This window comes from Mustela lutreola, chromosome 10 (assembly GCF_030435805.1).
Source record: "Mustela lutreola isolate mMusLut2 chromosome 10, mMusLut2.pri, whole genome shotgun sequence".
NCBI lineage: Eukaryota > Metazoa > Chordata > Mammalia > Carnivora > Mustelidae > Mustela > Mustela lutreola.
In genome coordinates this window covers 74,876,693-74,904,387 of record NC_081299.1, presented here as the reverse complement: position 1 = coordinate 74,904,387, position 27,695 = coordinate 74,876,693, and the positions used below count along the sequence as shown (strand labels likewise).

Genomic DNA, 27,695 nt, shown 5'->3' with positions numbered 1-27,695 from the left:
CAGAAGTGCTAAAATAAGTCATTCGGATTGAAATGAAAGGACATTTAGACAGTAACTTGAAATTGGGAGAAAAAAAAAAATACCAGTGAAACTAACTACACAGGTAAATATAAGAGCCAGCAATACTGTTTCTGATTCGTAACTCTTTGTTTCCTTTATTACTTCAAAGACAGATGCATAAAACAGTACTTATAATGTGATCTAATGGGCACACAGTATATAAACATGTAATCTATGATACAACAACAACATAAAGACAGGGAGACACAGCTATATAGGAGTGGAGTTTTTGTAGGCTATTGAAGGTAAAGTGGTAAAGACTCATAAATTCAGGATATTAATCACCACGGAAACCACTGAGAACAGAACTAAAAAATACACAGTAAAGGAAACAAGGGAACCAAGAAGGTAAACTAGAAAAATTTAAAAACAAAAGAAAGCAGTATCAGAAGAATTCAGGGGGAAAAAAAAGATTAAGACCTGTAGAAAACAAATAACAAAATGGCAGAAGTAAGCCTTTTTGTTGTATAATAAAGGATTTGGCTGGGTTTTGTTCATGGCTCCTGGGAGCAAACCTTTAAATCATTGCTATTTCCCCAGTGACAACAGTGTCTTCATTTCTTAGTGGGTCCCTCAGACCTCAGATGGGTTTATACTAACAAAGTGATTCATGATGGGACCCTACACAGTTTTTGGATGGGGGCTAGCTATGCCAGAAATACAACCATATGGTTAGAGGGGTGGTGCCACGTAATATTAATCTGACCTCTTGACCTTCAGAGAGGGTGGGGAACTAGACACTGATTTCAATCAAGTGGCTGAATCACTCACCAGTGGCAGGTCACTCCCACATAATAAAGCCAAAATAAAAACTGTGGATACTCCCAGTAGAATGAGATTCCTGGTTGGTGACAGAAACTGATACACACTGAGAACTAGGAAGCTTCACATCTGGGACCCCCAGATCTTTCATGTATCTTTTCTAATTTATATTTTTAACAAGTAATAACACTATCATCATAAACACAGAGCTTTCTTGATTTCTTTGAGTTGTTCTATAAAATTATTGAGCCTGAGGTGGCAGTGGAAATCCCTGATTTGTAGCCTGTTCGTCAAAAGTGTGGATAGTTGGGGAAACTCCAAGCTTACAACTTGTGTTGGAAAGGAGGGCAGTCTTGTGGGGGACTGCGCCATTAACTTATAAAATCTGACCCAACTCTAGGTAGTTAGCATCGGAATTGCATTGCCACATAAGTAATTACCTTAAATGTACATGGATTACACTGTTCAAGTAAAAGGGAGAGACTGGCAGAACTGATTAAAAAAACATAATTATAGGCTATCTAAAAGGGCTTATTTTAGATCCAAAGACCCAAACAGATTAAAAATGAATGGGCAGGAAAAGATATTCAGTGCAAATAGTAATAAGGAAAAGAAAGCTGGGATGGCTAGACTATTATCAGACAAAATAGACTTTCAATCCAAAATTATTACAGGAGACAAAGAAGGACATTACATTTTGATAAAACAGTCAATCCATCAAGAAGATATAAAAATATTACAAACATGTCATGTGCACTTAACAACAGAACCCAAAAATACATGAAGCAAACAATTACATAATTAAAAGGAGAAATAGGCACACAAAATAATTAGAGATTGCCCCACTTTCAATAATGGACCCATGAAAATGGAAATAATAAGAATAAAAAAATGGAAAAGTATTGGTAAGGATATGTGCTCTTGGGAACATAAAATGATAAATGACATAAAATGATGATGCTGCCATTGTGGAAAAGTCTGACCACTCCTCAAAAATATAAACACAAAATTATCGTGACCTGCTAATTATACTCCTAGGTATATACCCAAAATAAGTGAAAACAGATGTTTCAAAAAAACAAAAACAAAACCAAAAAAACCCTAAACACAAATGTTCATAACAACACTATTCACAACTGTCAACAGGTGGAAATAACCCAAACAATCCAAATATCCACCCACTGATGAATGGATAAACAAAACTCAGTATAAATCCACATACAAAGGAATATTATTTATCATAAAAAGGAATGAAATACTGGTATATGCTACAAGAACAAAGCTTGAGACTAGAACACTAAGTGAAAGAAGTCAGACACGGAAGGCCACAAATTATGTAATTCTACATAATTATGTAATATCTAGAAGACAAATCTATACAGAGAGAAAGTCAATAGTGGTTGCCAGAGGCTGGGGGTATGGGGAGTAACTACTTAATGGGTACAGGGTTTCCTTTTAGGATGATGAAAATGTTTTGGAACTACAAAGTGATTATGGTTACACAACACTGTAAATAAATACTTCTGAACTGTATATTTTTAAATAGTTAAAATAATAAATTTTATGTGATGTGTAAATTATCACAATGTTTTAAAAATCTGGGCATACTTTCTTATTCATTTATTAAACCAGGACCAGATGTAGACTCAGAAGAAGGAATCAAAAATAATTAGGAGATGTACACAACCTACCTGTTAGTGCTGCTGGTTTGGATAGTGTACTATATTGGTTTTGTGTGGATATCATACTTTGACGTGGACTTAGTGTTGGTGATGCAACAAGTGAAAGCTCCTCAATAATAATACCGCTTTTGGGATGATTCTTGGGAAGTTCATTTAATCTTTGTTCTAATGAATACTTCAAAAGGTCCAACTTCTGACTTGATTCATTAAATCTTGCTTGGGCCTTGAACAGGGAAAAGACAATTGTTATTTAAATAATTACATTCTTTGATTAATATATTTATTAAGTTAAAATATTTATTTAAAATTACTTCTGAAAGTGCTTTTCTGTCTGTTACTTTTCCTGAGCCAAGTAATTTCATTACATTCTTTGCACCTTCTGCTACTGCAAACTCTATCCTAAAATGATGCCTTAATTCTTCCATCCGAAGTTCAAGAGGACTTATGACAGGTTTTGCTAGAGGGGGGAAAAAAAAAAATGCAATTGAACCATTTATTTGGTATTTTCATGTGAAGTGATTAGAATTCATGAACAAAAAATTTCCTACGACTTAAAAGTTACTTATTAAGTCAATAAACACTCAAGTAATACTTAATAGATACAATGTTGAAATAAAAAGCCTACCATTTTAGCCACTAAAAATCAAAGATAAAAACTAAACATCAAGAAACATAATGCTTCCTCCTCCTTAACTTTGAACTACTGCTTCTCTCCTACTTAACATTTATTAAGCACCATGCCCATAATAATAAGAATGACAATTTATCTCTATTCCATCACCATTATCAAAAGCCAATTCATTGGTCTGGACTGCCTGAAGAATCTGCATTCGAATCACTTCTATTTTTGTCTTGCTGTCCTGGAGCAATTGCTGAGCTGTGCCATGGAGTTTCCGATCCTATTAAAATAAGTTTGAAAAGGTAAGCAGGTGAAAAGACAAAACTTTTTCATAACTCCTAAGTCAGATCAAATGATTATCAGCAAATGAAAAAACAGAGTTAAAAGAACACTTGTATGTAGATATACTTATTTTAAATATAAATAGATATACCTGTAGATACATTTATTTTAAAAAGCCACCAAACTGTTAGCACTATAAATGAGAAAAACAACTCCATAAATTAGGATAATTTGAGTGAAAGCAAGTGAATTTTACTACTGTTTAAAAAACTCCAAATTCACATTTGTAATTTTCTCTTTTCCTGCTTTACACAAAATATACAGAATTTTCCCAGACCATGGTCAGTAATTCTCATACTCAGAAGCACTGTATGTGACAGAGATGCCTCAGTGACTAGGCCTGAACATTTTGAAAACCTCTTCCTCTCCCATAACAATACATTTACAATCTTCCAGTGTTTCACATAGGAAGGCAAATTTTTAAAACTAATCATAGATGGTATCTGTGATAAATCTGAGAAAGGAAACAAGAAACAGCATTTGTCAACATTAGTGAGATAATGAGAAAGGTTTCTTGAAATTCTTGAATGTCAAAAAAAACTGTCTCAATAAAGTAAGAGGGAATTATAGTGAGTACACCTCTTTTACTTCTTTTAACTTCAAGAAAGGTGAATTTCATGAAATAATGTTACTATCATACTTCAGATTAGTTTCAGTAACAATGAATACTACTAACAGAGAGTCACAAAAACTTACCATTTTTGGAACTGTGGTCAGCTAAATAACGATCCACCCAAAGATGTCCATGTCCTAATCCTAAAACCTTACAAATGTTACCTTACATGGCAAAGGGGGACTAAGAGAGCAGATGGAATTAAGGTTGTTAATTGCCCAAACTTAAAATATAGAGATCATTTCCTGGATTTATCCAGGTAGACCCAAAGTAATCACAAGGCTCCTTAAATGTAGAAGAGAAGGCAGAAGAAGAGGGCAGAGTAATGTGAGAACTCTACACACTGCTGTTGACTTCAAAGACTGAGAAGAGGGCCATAAGCCAAGAAATGTGGGCAGCCTCTGGATGCTAGAAAGAGTAAGGAAACAAATTATCCTCTACCTCCTTCAGAAGGGAATGCAGCTTTGCCAATGCCTGATTTTTAATTCAGTGAGATCATTGAGACTTCTCAATTACAAAACTGTAAAATAATAAAGTTATGTCGTTTTAAGCCACTAAATTTATGATGATTTATTGCAGCAGCCATAGAAAATAAAACAGTAATTTCTTCCAAAAATTTCATATGTAACTAGTAACAGAAGTTAATACCATCTCCTGGTTAGTTATATTAGTTGTCAAAGTCTAGTGGTTTTCAATCCACAAAAAAAGAAATGATAAGCTATGCATCAAGTTAGGAAACATTTATTCACAAGAAAGGCTAATTTTTGCTTATTATTTAGGCATCTCTACTTTTATCACCAAGGCAGTCAGTACTGGTTTGGAAATAAAATAGGATAAATCAACCTATATTCTCTGGAAGAGTTCAAGCCTGGTCTCTAGCTTCTAAGCTAGTGATAAGTATCAGGTGTGCAGCATCATTTCAATAAAAATACACACAAGTATATGATGACACTGAAAAAAGGGGAGGGTGAAGATGTGGGGTGAGACAGACAATGACAACATTATATAAGGAAAAACAGAAAGTGAGCTGACATATTTTATGATAAATACTAAATTAGTTTGGCTAAATATAGTGGAAGAAAAAGCAGTTTGCAAACTTATTTTCATATTTTTCTACCATTTCTTTCCTGCTTCTAAGGTCAATTTAGGAAAGATCTTCTAGTCAGATTTCATTCTTTATTAAATATTTAGATTTTAAGCCAAAGGAGTTGGGCAGCAGAGTTTAATATATGTAAATTAAATATCAAATTAAATATCTCTTAAATATCAATTTACACCATGAAGTACACACACACACACAACACCCCACACTGTATTTGGTAATTCTGCTTTACCATTAAAAATACTTGCTTGAGTTTGGTGTTTTGTTATGACTAATTATATATGCTTTTAAGAATATACCTATTCACCTTCCAGATTTAAAATGAAAATACTTTACTTTTACTTTAATTATTCCTTTCCAGTATTAGGTACATCAGACAAACTGAAGATTTAAAATAGCTTTTCTATTTCTTTGAGACCTCATTGGAGTAAGAGGAAAAACTTAGTATTCCAAAGCTCTAATTTAATGAGGCAAATATGTTTTGTAATCAGACAGACCGGGGTTCAGCTCATTTAACCTTGGGTTAGTTACCTATCTTCCGCAAACTTTAGGTTTCTTGCAGAAATTATGTAAATGGGGATACCATTCTCTAAAACATGGAGGTTTGTAAGCATTAGATAAAACTAAAATCATACTGCCTAGCACTTGATTGGCATTAAAATGTTCTCTTTTAGAGTAATAAAAATGATTATTAAGATAATGAAGTACTAGTATAAATATGTATAAATATTAAGCAAACTGTATAATACTATGCTCTTCAATTAAGCTACTCCTTTTATTATTTTTATTACCACAAGAGAAGACAGCAGTTCTATCATTTACTTCTTTGGAAATACTTTCCTTTTTTTTTTTTTTTTTTTTTAAGATTTTATTTATTTATTTATCTGACAGACAACGATCACACTAGGCAGAGAGGCAGGCAGAGAGAGGAAGGGAAGCAGGCTCCCTGCTGAGCAGAGAGCCAGATGTGGGGCTCAACCCCAGGATCCTGGGATCATGACCAGAGCTGAAGGCAGAGGCTTTAACCCACTGAGCCACCCAGGTAACCCTGAAAATACTTTAACTATTTCAATTCAACATGCAAAGAAGAGCATTGGTTCATTTTAAAATTAATTGACTTTTCCCAGACTTCTGGAAGATCTGCACAGATGTCAAAGTATGATGAAAGCTTTTAAAACTGACAGTGGATAGTACCTGTAACAGGTAATTTATAATTACTACATGTCAGTCTTATGCTTTCCAGCATTCAATAAATTTTTATGGTCAGTTTTATGCTTCTAGGGATTCAACAGATTTTTTACTGAGCACCCAATATATTCAAAACAAGAGATAAGGTAGGTCTAAAGTAGACAAACTGGTTTAAGAATTACAGAAATACTGGCCTTTATGTTAAGGTTTTGGAAAGATTTTTATGTATGTTAGGTTGAATCATATGAAAATGCCAATATCTGACTAATTCTGAACTAAAAAGATGGTAATTTTATATGGTTCTATTGGTGATTAGCACTCTACAATGCCTGTTATATTTTAAATGTACAGCATTTTAAAATTTTAAGTTAAAAATTTTGTATTTTCCAATTATGTAATATTTTGTTTTATAAAAAATAACCATTACTGTTTTGCAAGTCATAGTGGGACCTTTATAACAGATAAACTACATCACACACAGATTTCAGAAATAAATAAACCAATCATTATCTTTATTTTTCCATCACATACTTATGGCTTACTTTACATGTATTAATTATGGTCACATCCAGTGAAAATACAAAGATTTATCAGTTAGGATGCTACCTTTAAAAACCTTTAATTTTACTGAACAGATACAAATAATTATGTATGTATCAGAATGTTTAAAGTAGTCAAAGAAAATTCAAAGGAAGATGGGATCAATTTTAGCTGAGAAAATCCAGAAACGTTTTATGGGCTGTTAATACAGATGATACTGGACTATATCAAAACTAGAACCATTGAGGAGAGTGAGGCGACGATAGATGATCAGATATTTTCAAATGAGAAAAAGTTTTGAAAGACCTGGGTACATTTAAAGATGTTAACAAGAACCCCAAATTTTAATAAATAGCTTGTCACCTGAATACATCTATGGAAAACATCTCTTCAACATGTCTTATGAAGCCCTCAGATTATTCTGAAAACCAATGGTGATCCTTAGAGCCAATAAATTTACATTCTAATGTTGATAAAGATGATAAAGAAATAATGTAAATTATAATTTCAGGTAGTAGTAATGCAATGAAAGAGACAAGGAGAGACGGGGCTGATACTTTATACAGTAGAGTAGTAAAGAGCTTGCTGAAGTGTTAGCATCTAGCAGGGACTGTAATGAAGTGAGAGAAAAAGCCCCATGAAAAGTACTTCAGTGGAGACATCTAGGCAGAGACACAGTAAATGCAAAGCCTCTAAAGTAAGAGTGTGCTTGGTATGTTCAAGAGATAGCAAAGAAGCTGATATAGCTAGAGTGTATTAAGAGAGAATATAGTGTTTTAAAGGATAAAATCAGAAGATAGCCAGGGTAAGTCATGTATGAACTTGTAAGCCACAATAAGGACTCTGGATTTTGTTCTAAGCTTGCCAGAAAGCCAACAGAAGGTTTTGAAACATGAGTTGAAAATATCTGACTTGGCTTTTGAAAGGACAACTCTGGCTATAATGTGTATTAGGGTAGTAATTTTGTTATGAGGAATATAATAACCAGGTGCTGGAGATGATTTTCACCAAGAAAATTAATTCATTACTCCTACCCTAAATTTGCTCCCCATTGTGAATTACCTATCTGTGTGAAGGGGCACCACCATTCATCAATCTGCCTACATAACCAACCTAAGAATCATCTTCAACTCTTTCTTTCTCATATCAAGACACCACATATTTATTCTACCTAAATAGCTTGACTCCGTCTTCTTTACTTTCACTGCTGTTACAAGAGGAATGAAGCATGTTTCACCTGGCCTCCTACAAAAGCTTATTTAAACTTGCTGCCTATACACTTGACCCTTCTCTAATGAATTCTTCAAGTCTAAGAAAGATGAATATGAACTTTCTAAACTTCAATTCTGATAATGTATTTACTCTGCTAAAAGTCTTTCAGTAGCTCCATATATCTCGTAAGATAGAATCTCAACTGCTTAATGCTATACCTCTCACTACACCTCACTCACTTAAAGCTCTACTGGTAGGGAATAGGGAGGAAAAAAAAAAAAGTCTTGTTGGAATCACCTGGAAGACTTTTCCCAAAAATAAATGTGCTTTTCTGGAGATTGAGATTTGTTTACCCATGAGGGCATGGCCTTCCACTGAAGATGACTACAAATGTTAAAAGTGTATTCTACCTACTTCAGATATTTTGGATAAGAAATAAGCTCAGAGTTTCTGCTACAGCCATACAATAGCACTTATACTCCTTAGAATAAGCCATGCTATTAAACAGTTCCTTATTCTGTATCTGCTGGGTTTACCCACATCATCTTCCCTAGAAAGTAATTCCCTTTTAAATTCCAAATCATCCCTCAAATCTCATATCAAGTAATGACTTCTTCTGGCAGTTAAGTGATTCTTATCCACTGTTTCTAAAGTAACTTGAACATACCACTATTATGTACTGTAATTACTTACATGTGATACTTCCTTTTCGGATAGTGAACTTTTGAAAGTGGGATATTTGTTATCTGTTAGTACCTATTATGTTATAAGGCATTAACTTTATTACATTTATACTCCAGAGTTCAGCAGAGTTCAAACTGTTAAGTCCTTAACAAATTAATATTCCACATAACTACAATTTATAAATTTCCCTAATCTCACAGAGATACACTTTGACCCAATGAGAAGTTTAAAGATGAGAAATGAAAACAAGACCAAATCTAGACAGAAATAACTAGCAGGTCTACCTCAGAGACTTAGCAGCTGAACCTCTCTACTTGATCCCTTCTCAAACTAATAAATCCCCTAATTAAAAATAAAAAGCTACTGGGGTATCTGGGTGGTGCAGTCGGTTGAGCATATGATTCTTGGTTTCAGCTCAGATTGTGATCTCAGGGTTGTGGGACTGAGCCCTGCATTGGCTCCACACCCAGCACAGTTTGCTAAAGTTTCTCTCTCCCTCTCCCACCTCCATCACTCACTCACTCTCAAATAAACAAACAAACAAACAAATAAATAAATCTTGGGGGAAAAAAAGGCTAGCAGAAAATTATCTGTTGTTTCAGTAGGATGCTCATAGTTCTGTTCATTTTGGACCTGTGGTTATCGTAAGTTATCTATTTTATTTCCAGTATTTCCATAAACCTGTTCATACTGGGAGTGGAGTGGGGCAATTATGGACCATTTAAGAATGTAATGTATGGCCTTCTCATTCATTCATCTATCAACATACACATTCACTTTTGCTTTAATGTCAAAGGGTTCATAAACCTCTCAATCTAATCCATCAACTTTGTTTTTAAAAAACTTACTCCAGGGGGTGGTGGCTAGGTAAATTTAATTTTTTTTTTAAAGACTTATTTATTTGAGAGAGAGAGAGAGAGAGAGGGAGAGGGAGAGAACGTGCAGAGGGAGAGGGAGAAGGAGAGAGAGTCACAAGCAGATCCTGTTCTCAGGACCTGAGCGGAAACCAAGAGTCACTGGTGCAACAACTGACTACACCACCCACATGCTCCTGAATAAATTTAATTTTAAAACACCCAGCATAGTATCATGCATTCATAGTTCCAAGAACATAGTATTTGCCTTAAAACCAAAAAAGCCCAAAATAACATTTGATAAAAATGAAAAATGTTCAAAACTAAAGGTCAATATCAAAAATAATAACACAGAAAAAAACTATCACCCTATGAGTGTTCAGTTAATAAAATATGCTATTAAATATCATCTAAGTAATATATCAAGTATAAAACAAATATTTTCCCTAAAAATAATTTAAAAATTCATTTGCAATATGGCATATAAACTAATTTTCATTATTAAACTTAAAAAAATCTTATTTATAAATATATACACATTTCTCCCTTTTCTGTACCTTCCCAGATTTCCTTAGGTGGGTGAGCAGGGTGCATAGCTCCAAGTTAAAATTCTACCCCATCCCCCATTTCAAATTCTTAAACAAAACAAGACAAAATCAAAACACAACCTAACAACTTTTATTCTGAAATTACTTAGGAAATATCTATTAAAATGTGAAAGAAACATTAATTTGCAGAGGCAAAATCTTTAAATTAGTTGAGAATACAAAGGTAAATTTTATAAGTCCACCTTTCTAATAAGACTTTATGGAAATTATAAAATTACAGAACCTTAGATTGGAAAGAACCTTTAAAACAATCGGTTTAGTGGTAACCAACACTTTCTCTTCTACATTATACCGCAGAACAAGGACACATTCCTATTTGTATCAACTGCTCCCCATAAGATGACTTTCAATTAGGAATTATATGCCCATTCCAGATTCCCAAAAGAACCCACAGCTCTACTCCAAATAATCACTCCCACTAGAATGTCCTGTCTTTCCATTTGTTGTTTCCTGAAAACCTGTCTATAGCGCTAGAAAACTAATATTAGAGTCTAAATTTTTTTTGAATTTTCTTTATTTATTTGCCAGAGAGAGACAGCAAGAGAGGGAACACAAGCAAAGGGAGAGGGAGAGGAAGAAGCAGGAGATGTGGGGCTCAATCCCAGGACCCTGGGACCATGATCTGAGCCAAAGGCAGACACTTAACCAACTGAGCCACCCAGGTACCCCCTGGAGTCTTAATTTTTTTAAAGATAACCTTTTGTGTTAGAACAATTTTAGATTCACAAGAAAGTTGCAAATATGGAGAGCTCCTGTGTACCCTTTACTCATACAGCTAAATTTTTCTTAACTGGTTTTAGTAGGAGTAAGTTATTTTTTAAAAATTTTTTTAAAGATTTTATTTATGTATTTGTCAGAGAGAGAGAGATGGAGAGAGACAGCATGCTCACAAGCAGGGGGAGCAGCAGGTAGAGGGAGAAGCAATACCAAGATGCTGGGATCATGACCTGAGCTGAAGGCAGATGCTTAGCCAACCGAGCCACCCAGGCACCCCTAAAAATATTATTTTAAAAACTATTGTTTCGTACTTGTTTTATTGTCAATACTTTCAAATTTAGAAGCTAAAATTGTCTTAAAAATCATAATACACGTTTAAACAGCAAAGTCACCGTAAGCACAAAAATGCAAAAACTGTGGTACTAAACAGACCATGAAAAGGATACTTGTTTACAGGGTAAGAGCTTAAAGAAGGTAGAGCCCCTTGTCTGACCTCAGTTTTGAACATGCACATCAGACAACTCACATTTTTCAGCCCTCTGTGCATGCCCACAAATGACTGTGAAAATGTCACAAGTATGGATGCTGGGACAAATAAGTTTTATCAGATAGGTGAATTCACACATATGGAATATGTAAATAATGCGGACTGGCTATATACACTTACATTTATAGTACTTACCTTGGAAGATCCATTTGAATACATCTGTATCATGTTCTCTGCACCTTGTTTTACTTTAAGTTCTATATCCAATTGTTTTTGTAAGGCCATCAATCTATTATTACTAGTGGAACAACGAGGGTCACTGCTGGGAGTATCTGGAGTCCTTGGGCAATCTGTAAATTAAATAGTATGTAAAAATTACTTAGCAGGACCAATTGCTGCTTAAAATTAGAAGCTGATATTCTCAAAGAATACAGAATTATAGGGTTTGAGATGAGCTTAAAGTCACCTAAATGGAATCTCATTATGCTTACCAATAATACAAGAATTGAAGCCAAGAAAATACTCAAGTAGAGTTGCAGGATCATCTGCCAGGGATACACTGAGTTTGAAACTGAATTAGATCACTGCTCCAAAGTCTTCCCAACACTATTATGTTTACATTAAATAAAATAATTTGACTCATCTATTCAACAATTATACTAAATCTGTACTTAATACCTGACTGGTTGAAGAAGGTGGCATATTTAAACATTATACAGATTCCTCTAAAGTAATTATTTGTAAATAGAATATAATGCCAGCATTCTTTATAGTAATAACTTAAACATACACATAAAGGATTTCACATTTTGTTTACTACTAGGAGGATTTCAATCACAATGAAAGTATTTCAAGGACACGGATTGATTGATACCACATTGATGATAGGGGTATATCTAAAACATAAAGTCCATGGTTTCTCATAAAGCATACAGTGATGCTTCTACTTTAAAATAAAAACAATAACTTTGAACAGAAACTTCTAATTATTTTGGCAAATCCATTATTGAAACACTTCTAATTTTACTGTATAATTAAAATTCTTCATAGTGAAGTTCATCATTTTGTGTTTTATCTACCTTAGGTCACTTGCTTAAAAAAAAAAAACAACTTAGATGACTAGAATCCTAAACCTGGTTTAGTTATAAATAACTTGGCAATCACAGGAAAACTGTCTGAACTGAAAGTTACTTTAACCTTTGTGCTTCAGGGTTAAGTGCAATAAAAGATGGTATGACTAACCGATTTTAATGAATATTTTATTTTACATTTGGCTTTATATACTTTTAAAAAAATTCATGAATTTAAAAACAATTCAACATAATTTCTTAATTAACTTGTAAAAATACAGGTGCTATGCTAGTTATGGATATAAAATACCATTTTATCATTTATATACTATGCTACAAAGTATAAGTCCTGATGTAAGGGTTTTATAAACTCATCAATCCTCATAAACAGCCCTGTAATGAGCACTGCACCCACATTATAGGAAAAAAAAAAAAAAACAACTAGGGCACAGAGTGGTGAAGAAACTGGCCCAAGGTCATATATCTAGCAAGTCAGTTCCATACCAAAGTCTACCTTACTAAGTGCTGTGCTATGCTGCCTTATTACCATTTTAAAAACCTTGTAAACAACTATACTAGACTCTGCATGTATGCATACTTACATATATAATAGTACAATTATACACACACAAATATGTATATGTATGCATATTAATCCTTAAAATAACTTCTCTACATTTTATGCAGCAGGAAACAGGCAGTCACATTTACTAGCTGAGATTCAAATTCAAAAAAGGTTTCTATTGTAACTGAATTCCCCACATTATAAATGAGCTGCTTCAAAAGCTGATTTTATAAGTGACATATTCTTTTTTTTTTTTTTAAAGATTTTATTTATTTATTTGATAGAGATCACAAGTAGGCAGAGAGGCAGGCACAGAGAGAGGAAGAAGCAGACTCCCTGCGGAGCACAGAGTCCGATGCAGCAGAGCTCGATCCCAGGACCCTGGGATCATGACCTGAACCAAAGGCAGCGGCTTTAACCCACTGAGCCACCCAGGCACCTCTATAAGTGACATATTCTTATTTTAAAAAATGAATATTAAGTATAGATAACTTTTCTGAACAAGCTCACAAATGAACTACTTAACATATTGTTATGGACAGAATGTTTATGTCCCCGTAGATGCATATGTTGAAACCCTAATGTGATGGTACTGGAGGTGAGCCCTCTGGTAGGTAATTAGATCATGAGGATGGTCTCTCTTTCATGTAAGGATACAGAGAAAAGACTCTGTCTAAAACCAGGAAGAGGCCCATCACCAGAACTCTGACCCTGCGGACACCTCGATCTCAGCTCCCAGCCTCTAGAACTGTGAGAAATAAATGTCTGTTATTTAAGCCACCCAATATATGGTATTTTGTTGAATCAGTCTAAACTAAAACATATGCATCATAGTGGTTAAGAGTACCTACATTTGAATCTCAGTTTTGGAACTGAGATTTAGTACAAACCATATAATAGATGGTAAGCCTCTTAACAGTTCTGTGCCTCATTGTCATTATTGTTAAACAATAAAAATAGCATCAAGCATGCAGGGTTACAGTGATTTAATAAAGAACTTAGAACTGTAAAGAACTTAGAAAAGGGCATGGTACATAGTAAATATTCAATAAACATTAACTAGTAGTAGTTACTGTATAAAGTGTAAGCATATCTCCTATTGAGTCTATAAATGAATTGCACTTCATATTAATGACTAAAAAGTTATGTCTATTTAGATCTTTGAACAGTCAGATTTTCTTTCTTTCTTGTAGAAATTGAAATCACATAAAATTTGGCATATCAAGTTAACTTATAGTAAGCACATTTAAAAAAAAAAAAGAACTGGGATGCATTCACAGAAGGCTCTCAGTTGTGGAAATGCGTTTTCTGTAAAATAGCTGATCATGCTTAGCCTAGGGCGAAAAAGAGAAATGATTCTTTTTAATTTTTTAAACTTTTTATTAACATATAATGTATTATTAACCCCAGGGGTACAGGTCTGTGAATCACCAGGTTTACACACTTCACAGCACTCACGATAGCACACACCCTCCTCAATGTCCATAACCCAACCAACCCTCTCCCTAACCCCCACCCTGCAGCAACCCTCAGGTGTTTTTTTGTGAGATTAAGAGTCTCTTACGGTTTGTCTCCCTCCTGATCCAATCTTGTTTCATTTTTTCCTTCCCAACCCCCAAACTCCCCATGTCTCCTCTCAAATTCTTCATATCAGGGAGATCATATGATAAGTGTCTTTTTCTGATTGACTTATTTCACTCGGCACACTACCCTCTAGTTCCATCCACGTCATTGCAAATGGCAAGATTTCATTTCTTTTGATGGCTGCAAAGTATTCCATTGTATATACATACCACATCTTCTTTATCCATTCATCTGTTGATGAAATCTAGGTTCCTTCCATAGTTTGGCTATTGTGGACACTGCTGCTTTAAACTTTAGGGTGCACATGCCCCTTCAGATCACTACATTTGTATCTTTAGGGTAAATACCCAGTAGTGCGATTGCTGGGTTGTAGGGTAGTTCTATTTTAAACTTTTTGAGGAACCTCCAAGCTATTTTCCAGAGTGGTTGCACCAGCTTGCAATCCCACCAACAGTGTAGGAGGGTTCCCCTTAAGAAAAATGATTCTTGCCTAAATATTTAAATATCTGTCTATGAAAGAAGCTATCCACTTACTATTTCCCCACAGAGCAAAGAATTAGAACAAACAGATAAAGGTAGTGAGGGTAAACATTTTTATCACAGAATAAAGAGAAATTCCTTACATTTTCAGTTATCTAACAATGAAACAGAACCCTTAAAATGTAATAAAATCCCCTGTTTCTGCAAGCATTTACACAAGAGCTAGGTTATAATCTGTTAAAGAAGCTATATAAGAAATTTTTGCACATTGGGGCACCTGGGTGGCTCAGTGGGTTAAGCCTCTGCCTTCAGCTCAGGTCATGATCTCAGGGTCCTGGGATCGAGTCCTGCATTGGGCTCTCTGCTCAGTGGGGAACCTGCTTCCTCCTCTCTCTCTCTCTCTCTCTCTCTCTGTCTCTCTGTCTCTCTGCCTACTTGTGATCTCTGTCAAATAAATAAATAAATTCTTAAAAAAAATTTTTTTTTGCACATTAAAACAGGTTGTACTAAGACACTGAAAGAGACACTGATTCTAACAGTCTAAGAATTTGTAATAGTATTATAAAATCTAACATGGTTTTTATGGAAAAGTATATCCTCAGTTTTAATAAGGATTATAAGAACCTGAGAAATAATATAATGATGAGGAGTCCAGGCTCTGGAGGTTAGAATGCCTAGGTTAAAATCCTGTGGCTACTGCTTATTGGTGTGATCCTGATCATATACTTACTTACTCCGTGCTGCCGTTTCCTCAGCCACAAATTGCGGGTTATTGTGAAGATAAAGCCTGTATAGTGCTTAGGCCAATGTTTAGGGCTCAATAAAATTACATGACAGGGCACAGTTAAGTAGCTGGTATTTCTGCTCATTTAGTCTTCAAAGAAACTCAGAAATTTTGTAATATAACCCCAATTTACAAATAAAAACAACTAAAAGTTAGAAGGATCAAGTAATTTGCACAAGTCACAAAAGTGTATGCCACGGCAGAATTTTAACCTTAGATATGTCTAGTTTTATAAAGCCTACTTTTTACTCATTGAGAAATTAGAGAAACACTTTGCTGTCCTCCTATTTTTCCTTTCAACAAACTCCTTTTTTTCTCTCCCATTTCCTTTCTTACGGGTTATGGGAAATTACAGCATTATTAAACATACGGTGGCCCGTATATTTGTTAAACACTTTCCTTCATTGTAAGACATATTTTAAAACAGGGATAATCAGAACTCCCCATGTTCTCTTCTTTCAAAAGAGGCAACTTTTTAAAATTCTGTAAAATGAAATTATTTTTCCACACTGAGAAGATCAAATGTTGAATCTATTCTTTTTTTTTTTTTTTAAGATTTTATTTATTTACTTGACAGAGGGACAGATCACAAGTAGGCAGAGAGGCAGGCAAAGAGAGAGAGAGGGGGAAGCAGGTTCCCTGCTGAGCAGAGAGCCCGATGCGGGACTCAATCCCAGGACCCTGGGATCATGACCTGAGCCGAAGGCAGAGGCTTTAACCTACTGAGCCACCCAGGCGCCCCTGTTGAATCTATTCTTAAGTACATACTTTGCCACTTTAAAAAAATATACTCGATTAAGACTCATGTCAAATCTCCATTTGCTGCATCTATTTGCTATAACTACCAAACCAGCTTTGGGGAGGGGGGTGGATTACAGGAATTATTTGTACTTCTAACCATTACATCTAAACATCATGATATAATTTGAAATATGTTACACAAAATTCAGTAACAAGGTTTTAATGTGTTTATATATTAGACCAAAAAGGTCCCAAATAAATTCCCACTTTCATAGCTAGGCACTTTATGGTCACTAAGTCTCCATTACTGTTTTTTGTCAAATTCAAAAAAATTTGCTTTAAAAAAAAATCTCTTCCTATTCATCAAAATACAATGTACTTTTCTTCCTCCATACCACTGTTAACTCAGCTAGGGCATTACTTTTTCCTTCCCTAGCCATTCCTTCATCTGCTCAGGTGCTCTTTCTAGTGTGTCTCCAAAGTATATTTTCTTCCCTCTATTGAAATATATATTATACAGTATTACAAGGATCTATTTTCATGTCTATTTTCCTTCTGAAACTACAGGTATCTCGATTTAACTATTTTAATGGATTAGTTTAACAGCAAATTAGACATAGAAAAATAGCAGACTCGTACTGAAAAATAAGTTTAAAAATCAGGTGGAGGGCATTAAAAGGCATGGAGGGCAAAACAACAACAAAACAAAAAATGAAATGTACTTACTGTGTTTCAGGAGAAAAAAAGAAAAATGATTCGAAGACATTATGTGAAGAGAAAATGGCAATTTTTGCAGAACTTATAAAAGATACCAATCCGTAAATTCAAGCTACCCAATCAACCACAAGCAGAAATCTATCTATCTATCTATATATGTATATACACACATATACATGGGAATAAGTCTATACCTGGACACATTATGGTAAAACTTCAAAAAACCAAATACAAAATCTTAACAGTAGCCAATAAAAGGGTACCTTTAAAGAAGCCACTGTAGATTGACAATAGACTTTTCAAAAATAGCAATGAAAGCTAGAAGACAGAATGATAGTTTCTTTGTAAGACGTAATTATCATGGTTATATTGTAAACTCAGTGAAAATACCTTGCAAGAATGAAGAAAAAACTAAAACATTATCAAAATGGAAAGAATGTCACAAACATAAACTCTTAAAAAGAAAGCTCTAAAACTGATACAAATTAGTGTATCAAAAGAGAAATAAGGAATGAAGAGCACAGAAAATGGTTTATATGTCAGAAACTTTAAATGACCACTATATAAAATCAGTAAAGTCATGTAAGGGTTTTAAGAAAGCTAGAATAAAAAATAAGGCAACAACAACAGATAAGCCAAGATGTGGGTAAGTAGAGGCATCCTAAGGCCTCTGAATTGTGTGGAGATGAGTAAGGACAATGATTAACAATAGTCTTTGATAAGCATGCATTTTACGTTGTCTAAATTAACCAAAATTTCCAAAATAATTGACTGATGTTTAAAAATACTATAAAAATGCTAAGAAAGAAGAAACACTGAAATCACAAAATATAAATCCAAATATATCAGTAATTATTTAAATAAAATGAAGTAAATGGTCTAGGTAAAAGACAAAGAAAGATCTTAAACTGATTCTAAGATTAATCTGGGTAAAAACTATACAACTAAATGTAACTATATGTTATTTACAGGACACACATCTAAATTACAGTAATATAGAAAAGCTGAAAGTAAAAGAGTAGAAAAAAATATTCCATACAATCAACAATTCCAACCCCCAAACTATAACAGGCAAAAGACACTTTTAGCACAAAAATTTCTGGAGATAAGAAATTCATTTTACTAACAGAAGGCTCAATTCACCTTCTATTGAAAAGATAAATCAATTCTAAATTTGTAGGTGCTCAAAAACATGGCCACAAAAGAAAGCAAAAGTTGACAGAATTAAAAAGAAAACAATAACTCTGTATTCCACTAAGTAATTACAGTGTTTTTAGTAATGAATAAAGTAAACACAAATCCAGGTTAAGGATGCAGATTTTAACACCATAGTTAAATGCTTGACCTATAAACATATTAAGAATAACACCCAACAACTGGAGGATATGCGTTATTATTATTATTTTTTGGCACACACAGAACATAAAGCAAGTCTCAGCAAATTTCAAGGGACTACAGTGTAATTAATTTAAAAAAATCAATAAATAAAGGATAACTGGGAAGTCCTCATGTTTAATAACTAAAAAATACACTTTTAACTAGTTCATGAGACAACAGAGACACAATGAAAATGAGAAAATGATCTCAAACAGATAAGAACTTTAGGTGGTATCAGCACCATGGTGTTATAGATGTTCCTCCTTTTTGTGCACCCTTTTATTTTTTTAAAAAATTGTTTTTAAAGATTTTTTATTTTTATGTATTTGACAGAGAGAGAAATCACAAGTAGGCAGAAGTCGGCAGAGAGGCAGGCATATAGAGGGAGAAGCAGGCTCCCGGCTGATCAGAGAGCCTGATGTGGGGCTCGATCCCAGGATCCTGAGATCAAGAGATCATGACCTGAGCCAAATGCAGAGGCTTAACCCACTGAGCCACCCAGGCACTCCTGTACACCCTCTTTTAAAACAATAAATTAGACATCCGTCTATGAACAAAAGTGCCTTTGTGAAATCTGTGGTATCCAGCACCATAGGCCAAAGGACATGGGAGCAGTCTCGCCCACATTAGCATTCAGTAATAGGCAAGACAAATCTTGTGTATCTCCAAATCTTGTGATCTTTTTTTCAAAAGATCATCAAGAAGACAAAAGGTAACAAATGTCCTCAAAGGCTTTAGAGATAGAGGAACCCATGTATATTGTTGGTGGGAATGTAAACCCATTTAGCTATTATGGAAACCAGTATGAAGTTTCCTCAAAAAGTTAAAAATAGAACTGCCACATGATTCAGCAATCCCACTCCTGGGTATATACGTAAAGGAAATAAAAACATGCCGAAGAGATATATGCACTCCCATGTTTATTGAAGCATTCACTCACAACAGTCAACATCTGAAAATAACCTAAAGATCCAACAACAGCAATATGGATAAAGATGTGGGGGGTGTATGTACCTATGTATGTATGTATACATACACACACAAAATGGAATATATATTATTCAGCCATTTGTGACATGGATTTTGAGGGCATAATACTAGGTGAGGTAAGTCAGACCCAGAAAGACAAATACTGTATGGTATCACTTATATGTGGAATCTAAAAAAGCTAAAATATCATAAAATAGAATGTAAAATGATGGTTAACAGATGCTGGAGGTGGGAAAATTGAGGATGTGTTGTTTAAGGGCATAAACTTGGAACTGATAAATAAGTAGGTCCTAGAGATCTAAAGCACAGCAGAGTGATTATAAACAACAATGCTGTATTATAAATGTCAGAGATACTAAGAGACTAGGTCTTAATTGCTTCCACCACAAAAAAGAGACAATCACTTCATAAAGCTGTCAGCTAATGCTATAGTGATAATCATGTTGCAATATATAAATGTATCAAACCAACATATTGTTAACCTTAAACTTATATAATGTTGCATATCAATTATATAAAAAGAAAAATAAATTTAAAAATTTTTACATATGGAAAATGCAGTTAAGCAATACTGAGAGGATATTCATAACCCTAAAAACATATATTAGGAAAGAGAATAAGTTTTAAAGTTCTAAGCATCTGTCTCAAGTTAGTTTAAAAAAAATAGCCAAGACATTCCAAAGAGACCAGGAGAAAGAAGTACTAAAGATTAGGGTAGAGATTAACAAAATAAAATCAAATACACAAAAGAAAAGATCAGTAAAGATTTCTTTTTTTTTTTTTTGAAGGAGCAGAATAATAACAAGAGAAATCTTAGAAAAGTGGTCAAGGAAGAAAAATGGATAACATACCAGTATGAGAAATGAAAGAGCAAATGTTACTAGAGATATATGCTGACTTTAAATGAATGATACAGATGTTATAAATTATGTCAATAAATTTGAAAATTATGTTAAATGGAGAACATCTTAAATTAATTTCACCCAAGTAATTTTTTAAAAAAGATAACCACCTATAAAATTCAAAGTGCTGGGGTATCTATGTGGCTCAGTAGGTTAAACATTCAACTCTTGATTTCCGCTCAGGTCCTTATCTCAGAGTTGTGAAATCAAGCCTGGCCAGCATCTGACTCCATGGTGGGCATGAAGCCTACTTAAGATTCTCTCTCTCTGCCTATCCCTCCCACCCCCACTCTAAAAAAACAAAAACAAAAATCAAAGTGCTATGAGACACCTAAAATAAACTACAGAATTAGAAAATATTTGTAATCTTTAAGTACTAACTTCATACTCCATGTTCAATCTCCTCTCCTGCTTAAAATAAGAGGCAAGTTAAGAGGGAAAACAAAATTTCTCAGTCTCACTTGGACAAGTCAGTACATGGCGCATGTGACCCAATTCCAGAGCAGATAGGAGACAGACATCTTTAGCTTTGTTTTTCTGAGAATGCTTTTTGCTTTTGTGATAAAAAGAGACTTGTTAAACTCTCATCATCCTGTTGGAATAAAGCTTGGATTTTAATAAGAGCCCAAGAAAGGGCTGTGGCAGAAACCTACAAAGTGAGCAATGAAATCAGAAAAAGCCTAATTAAAGACAGATAGCTTATAAGGTGCCATCCATAATGGCTGAATTATCTGCTGACTTGCCTTTGGCTTAGGATGACTGTGGGAAAGAATGGTATCTTTTAAACATTCCTACTGCCCTCATCTAGCTTTGACACAGGAAATCATACTATCTACATGGTCCCCAAAATTTATTTTAATGGGCCACAGGTTGATAATGCTTCCAAGCATCTTACCAAAAGAAATGCAAATCCTCTTTGAAAAAATTCAAACCTAGAGGCACCTAGGTGGCGAGGTCAGCTGGACCACCTCTTGGTTTTGCCTCGGGTCATGATCTAAGAGTCACAGGATTGGGCCCATATCAGGCTCGAGCCATTCTCTTTCCCACCCCAACCCCTCCCACTTGTGCATTCTCCCTAAAATAAATCTATAAATAAATAAATAAAGTATCAAAAGAATGGCCAGGAGAAGAGACTATCAAAAAGTACCAAGATTAACAAAACAAGACTATTAAAAATTACCAAAACTAGAAGTAGTAAAAAATATGTAACAGAAATTAGAAATATATGGGCTCAAGAGCAAACTAGACACAGGTGAAAGAGTATTAGAGAAATGGAGATAGACCTGAAGAAATTACCATGCATCTAACTGGAGTTCCTAAAATGAAAGAGTGGAGTGAACGTAGGAGGTGCAATACTCAAAAAAACAAAAAACAAAAACCAGGAGCTAAGAATTTCCCATAACTGACGAAATATGCAAATCTCAGATTCAGGAAAGTGGAACAGAGGGGAAAAAAAATGATAAACATGTGGGTAATTAAAAACCAACAATGATTAAATAAAATAATAATCAGATCTAATTTGTAGAAATGAAGATAAAATGATAGAACTAGAATATGGACAAGAATGGTACACAAATTAAGTGGAGTTAAGCAGGTTGGAGTTCTAGTATTCTCAGTTTGTTGTATGGTATTGGGAAGATGGAAAACCATTCAGCCTAGTTGATAAACAGAAACCATACTAGGCATTTTGAACAAAGGGAATAAAGGGAATTTAACACAGAGAACTGATTACATCATATCTATCCAGGTATTATTCAAAGGATGAGGGACAAAATAGTAAGAAAATGAAAGAGCTTAGTCAGGTGTACTGCTTTGGAAGTCATCAGAAAATACAATGCGGTTAAACTATCCCTATGGCTGAGATTCTCCAGAGCCAGAATAATTAGTAAAAACTCAATCTGTTTTGCCAACAATATGTAGAGCAACAGATATGCTATTTTCGGTGCTTTCAGTATTTTTTCTAAAACCACAACTGAGCAATTGTCTTCCAAGATGAATGAGAGTTTTAGAACACAAGAGCAATCCATATGCTTAAAAGGTTCCTGATTACTTAAGGTCCACAGCCTTAAACTGGTTCCTTCCTTCTTTAGGAGGTGACCTTGTAGCTGACCTTGAGTCTTCCCTCACCCAAGAAAATTTCAGACTTTACTTTATCTCTAAAAAGAGGTTTCATGGTCACAATCAGAAGAGATTACATGCTCATAATTGACCTTTCATCAAGCTATTAAAACACCTTATTCACGAAACACCCTAGAAAGGGTATATATAGTCCATCCTCCAGGTTATACAAATGAGAAAAACAAGTCCTAGAGGGGACATAAGTGGTATATAATCACACAACTCCTGGATTAATCTCAAGTCATATAGTCTTTGTTTCATACCCAGCTGACTCTCAGTGCTCAATATTCATGAAATGGTACGTGTACAGCCAGGATGTCTGCTTATGGAACAAGGACTATTTATTTACTTTATTAAAAAAAAATTAAGAGGAAATATAGTGGAAGTAAACCTAGCCACATTTAAATTAATCAGAGTAATACACTGAAGCACTAGCTTACCATTTATCTACCTCTTTCACAAACTTCCATCTAAAGTCTTAGCTACTGTTTACTTACCAACATTCTGGTTTTCACCTGATACTTGTAAATTATTTTAAGAATAAACTGCTCCCAGGATGCCTGGGTGGCTCAGTTAGCTAAGCATCTGCCTTCAGCTCAGGTCATGATCCCAGGGTCCTGGGACTGAGTCCCACATCAGGCTCCTTGCTCATCAGGGAGCCTGCTTCTCCCACCGCCTGCTCTACCTGCCACTTTCCTGCTCATACTCTCCCTCTTTCTGACAAATAAATAATAAATAAAATCTTGAAAAAAACAAAAACAAAAACAAATTGCTACAATTACATTAACTGTTTATATTTCCCCAGAATTGAGCTTTTGTGTTTAAACAGATATGCTTACCTTATAGAGCCATCTGAACCTGCTCAGACTATAATGAATGCTCACTTATTATTAATGGGTGCTTAATCAATTAATTTGTGTACTCAGGATGACCTTTGGCATAGGTCATCAACTAACGTAATGTTGAGATCTTCTGTAACTAGTACAACCTCAGGATTAGCTTTCTTAATATTTTACAAAAATAGCAGAGGTAAGATTGTGGGCTGTAACATTATTAAGGTTAAATAAGCAACTTAGGCATTAAAAATTTCAGAGCTGCTTCTATCTATTACATCTTAATGTTTGAAACTGACATGTATCTCCTGGTAGAGAAGACTTCTTTATTCTGTACTTAGGGCATGCACAGTTCTTTCATAAATTCTCCTATAGATGGTGTTACTTTATTTTTCTTCTTTCCTACCTCTGATTACAATAATGTGTCTCATCAACCACTATAAATATGTTAGACTGGTTAAAAAATATATTAACAATACCAAGTGCTGGAGAGGATGTAGAACAACTAGAATTTTAATACAGTCCTGATAAGAATGATAAACGATACAGCCACGCTTAAAAACATTTTGGGAGCTTTTAAAAAAAATTTTATTTCAAGTTTTTATTTAAATTCTAGTTAGCTACCATATATGGTAAAATTGGTTTCAGGAGTAGAATTCATCACTCACATTTAATATGTAGTGTTCAGCATAATCCTTAATATCACCCATTTAGTCCATCCCCGGCCCACCTCCCACCATCAACTCCATTCTCTGTAGTTAAGAGTCTCTTATGGTTTGCTTCCCTCTCTTTTTTCTTCCTTTATGTTCACCTGTTTTGTTTCTTATAATGTTAAACATACTCTAACATGACTTAGCAATCACACTGCTAAGTATTTACTAAAGTGAACTAAAAACATGGTCACACAAAAACCTGTTAATGGGTAGTTACGGCAGCTTTACTGATAGTTGACAAAAACTGGAAAACCACTTTAAAGTTCTTGGTTAGAGGATAAACAAGTTGTGGTACATCTATATAATAGACTTACTACTCAGCAATAAAAAAGAGTGAACTATTGATAAATGCAAAAATGTGGATGAATTTCAAAATGCAATTCTCTCAAAGAAATTAGTCTCAAAGATTACATACCTTACGATTTCATTTATATGACATTCTTGAAAAGCAAACAACTGTGACAGAAAATAGACCAGCAATTGCCAGGGGATAGGGAACGGGGAGAGAGTGCAACTATAAACATCCCTGTTCCCTTTTCTGATTGTGGTGGTTAGATAAACCTGGTGTGTATTAAAATTTATGAAATGGTTCACCAAAAAAGAATCAATTTTACTGTGTATTACCTGTTTAAAAAAAAGTATATCAAATAATTTAAGTGTTAGGAATCTATGAATCATGTAATCTCACGATTGTAAAGATGAGAAAACTTGCTAATTAATAATCACAATTACTCAATGGCAATCCTCTCATTAAGAATTCAAAACTTAATACAAAGTATGTTTACCTCAAAATCAGAAATTCAGTCCCAAAAGAAAAATACATAGAATTACAAAACAAACCAGGCCACAGATTTCACACTTGTATTTTAATATAGATATAAAATTCAACTACAATTTCTATGCCATATTTAGGTGGATAGACCAAGAATAAAAAAAAAAAATTCAAATATTACTTCTATTCAAGAAAGACCTCATAACTGCACCTTAGTCATTAGGAAAGAAAACTCCTTTAATACAGTTATTATCTCCAGAATTTAGCAGAATTTCTAAGGTTACCTCTAAAAAATTCCAATATTGTTAGTTGTATACTAAATCAGTATTTCCCTTCTGGATATTCTAGATATTAAAGAAAATATTCACTACTTCAACAGGTAAAAATCAGTCTAAGTTTGGTGGAAATGAGAAAATGGAAATAGGAAGAGATATAAGAAAAGGAAATAAGATGATAACAGAGGGACTTAAACTATACAAATTACTAGCTATACTTAATAAAATATGAGACATACCCTTAACCTCTTCTTTAGAGATGATACACAAAAGTTTAATATTCAGGATTCTAGTTCTTTCCCAGTATTTTCTTTTGGAGTCTCAGGTGTCAACTAAGAGAGATTACCACTCCACTTTACAGAGATCCAATAATCTTTTTCATAAGGTGCATTCAGCCTCATCTAACCATATCTTAATAATTTCCATGTGGGATGATAATAATTCCAATAAGACTACCTTAAAGTACATAGAAAGTAAACAAGGCACAGGCATGAAGTAAACATCAAAAATATTAATTTCTTGCTACTCTGAAGAATAAATGAATACTCATATATTCCACCAATAACAGTCCCAAATGATCAGATCTTGTATTATAACATGCAACATTTCAGAGTTTTATTAAGTCTTGAAATGTATCTGATAAAAATCCTTATTTTACAAATAAGAAACTAAAGATTAATAGAGTTAATCATTGCAAAGGTGAATTAAGAGTAGGCTTCCTACCTATTTACATAGTAATTATTCATACAATGCAGCCTTAAATTTTGTCCCTCTTTCCTTGAGTCATTCTGCTTGCAGACCTCCAAGATGAGAGGAGTTAGCTAAACACTTCTGTTATTAATACACATATTTTAGAGAACTGTAAGCAAAGAACTATGTCCTTGAATCTTCTTGTCAGACCTAATCTAAAATGATTTTGTTTACCTTAATACAGAATATAAAACAGATACAATTTTATGGCAATCTAATCTAAAATTAACGTTCAACTATCTTTAATCTTGTGTTGTTGTTGCTTTTACTGCTGCTAAATAAGTAATGAGGAAAAAAGAAAAAACAAAACAAAAAACAAACTTATTACCAGGAGGTATGACTATGCCATTTGCAAAGAGACGTTTAAAAAAAAAAAAAACAAAAAAAAAAACCCCTCAAATTTTAACAAAATTGTCAAGTTTATTCCACACAAACTTTAAGTATTAATAAGTCACAATATAAAGTTACATTTCATATAACATTTGCCCTGCAATTATATGAAAATTCAATATTAAAAATGATAATAGAAGGGCACCTAGATGGCTCAGTCAGTAAAACATCTGACTCTTGATTTTAGCTAACATCATGATCTTAGGGTTGTGAGACTAAGTCCTGCACTGGGCCCTGCGCTGGGCTTAGAGCCTGCTTAAGATTCTCTCTCTCCCTTTCCCTCTGCCCCTATCCGACCCCTCACAACTGGCTTGCATGCTTTAAATAAGGAAATAAATAAATAAACAAATAAGAAAAACAAAGATCAGTAAAGAAAATTTCCAATTTATTTTAAAATTTTTATTCAATGCTTTGTTCCCCAAGTTGTTAAATTTTTAAAGTACTATGATAAAGTCTATTTTGGTATTAATTATAAGAACTAATACAAGATTTTTATTTGCTGGCTTTTTTTTTTTTTTTTTTTTGAGATATACAACCAAACAGCTATATGTTCCAGGCTCTATGATAAGCCTTGAGAATAAAAACATGTCCTTCCCCTCAAGGAGCATGAGGTTTAGTAAGTAACTTAAACATGTATGGAAGTAAATTACGATGCAACATGATACAACGATGAATGCACAGAGTAGAACAAAGAAAGATAATCAGAGACAGGAAAGATTTCACAAGGATATTCAAACTGGTTTTTGAGAAAGAAAAAGAATTTGCTAGTAGGATCCCAGGTCATTTCTTTAAATGAAACTTAGGAAAGAGAAATCTATAAAAGGTAGACCAGTGGTTGCCTAAAGAAAGCTATGGATGAGGACTGGAGATTGAGAATTAAGGTAAACAGGGGGACCACTGAAGTGATGAAAAGGTTCAGGATCCACTTGTTTTAATGACAGTTACCTGGGTATATCCATTTGTTAAAACTCATCAAATCATATACTTAAATCTGCATTTTATCATATGTAACTTACACTTCAGTAAAGTTGATTTTTTAAAAGGGTCTGAGGAAACCAAATGGGCTACTCTCTGTGGGGCAGAAACTCTCAATATTCCAATTACAAGGTAGTTATCAGTATTCTGTGGGGAAAGAAATGTTTTCCCTAAATAAACAAGAGTTTA

At 34.0% G+C, this 27,695-nt stretch overlaps 1 protein-coding gene across 1 annotated transcript in view; it reads right to left on the bottom strand.

Annotated features, from left to right (window-relative positions):
• The window catches only part of PKN2 (protein kinase N2), a 130,295-nt gene that overhangs the window by 56,417 nt on the left and 46,183 nt on the right, over positions 1–27,695 (bottom strand). Inside the window, exons 3-6 of the mRNA XM_059135062.1 lie at positions 11,666–11,820; positions 3,286–3,403; positions 2,816–2,961; positions 2,514–2,727 (exon numbers count right to left, since the gene is read on the bottom strand). Coding sequence (XP_058991045.1) covers positions 2,514–2,727; positions 2,816–2,961; positions 3,286–3,403; positions 11,666–11,820 — 633 coding nt within the window. The remainder of the gene's footprint in view (positions 1–2,513; positions 2,728–2,815; positions 2,962–3,285; positions 3,404–11,665; positions 11,821–27,695) is intronic.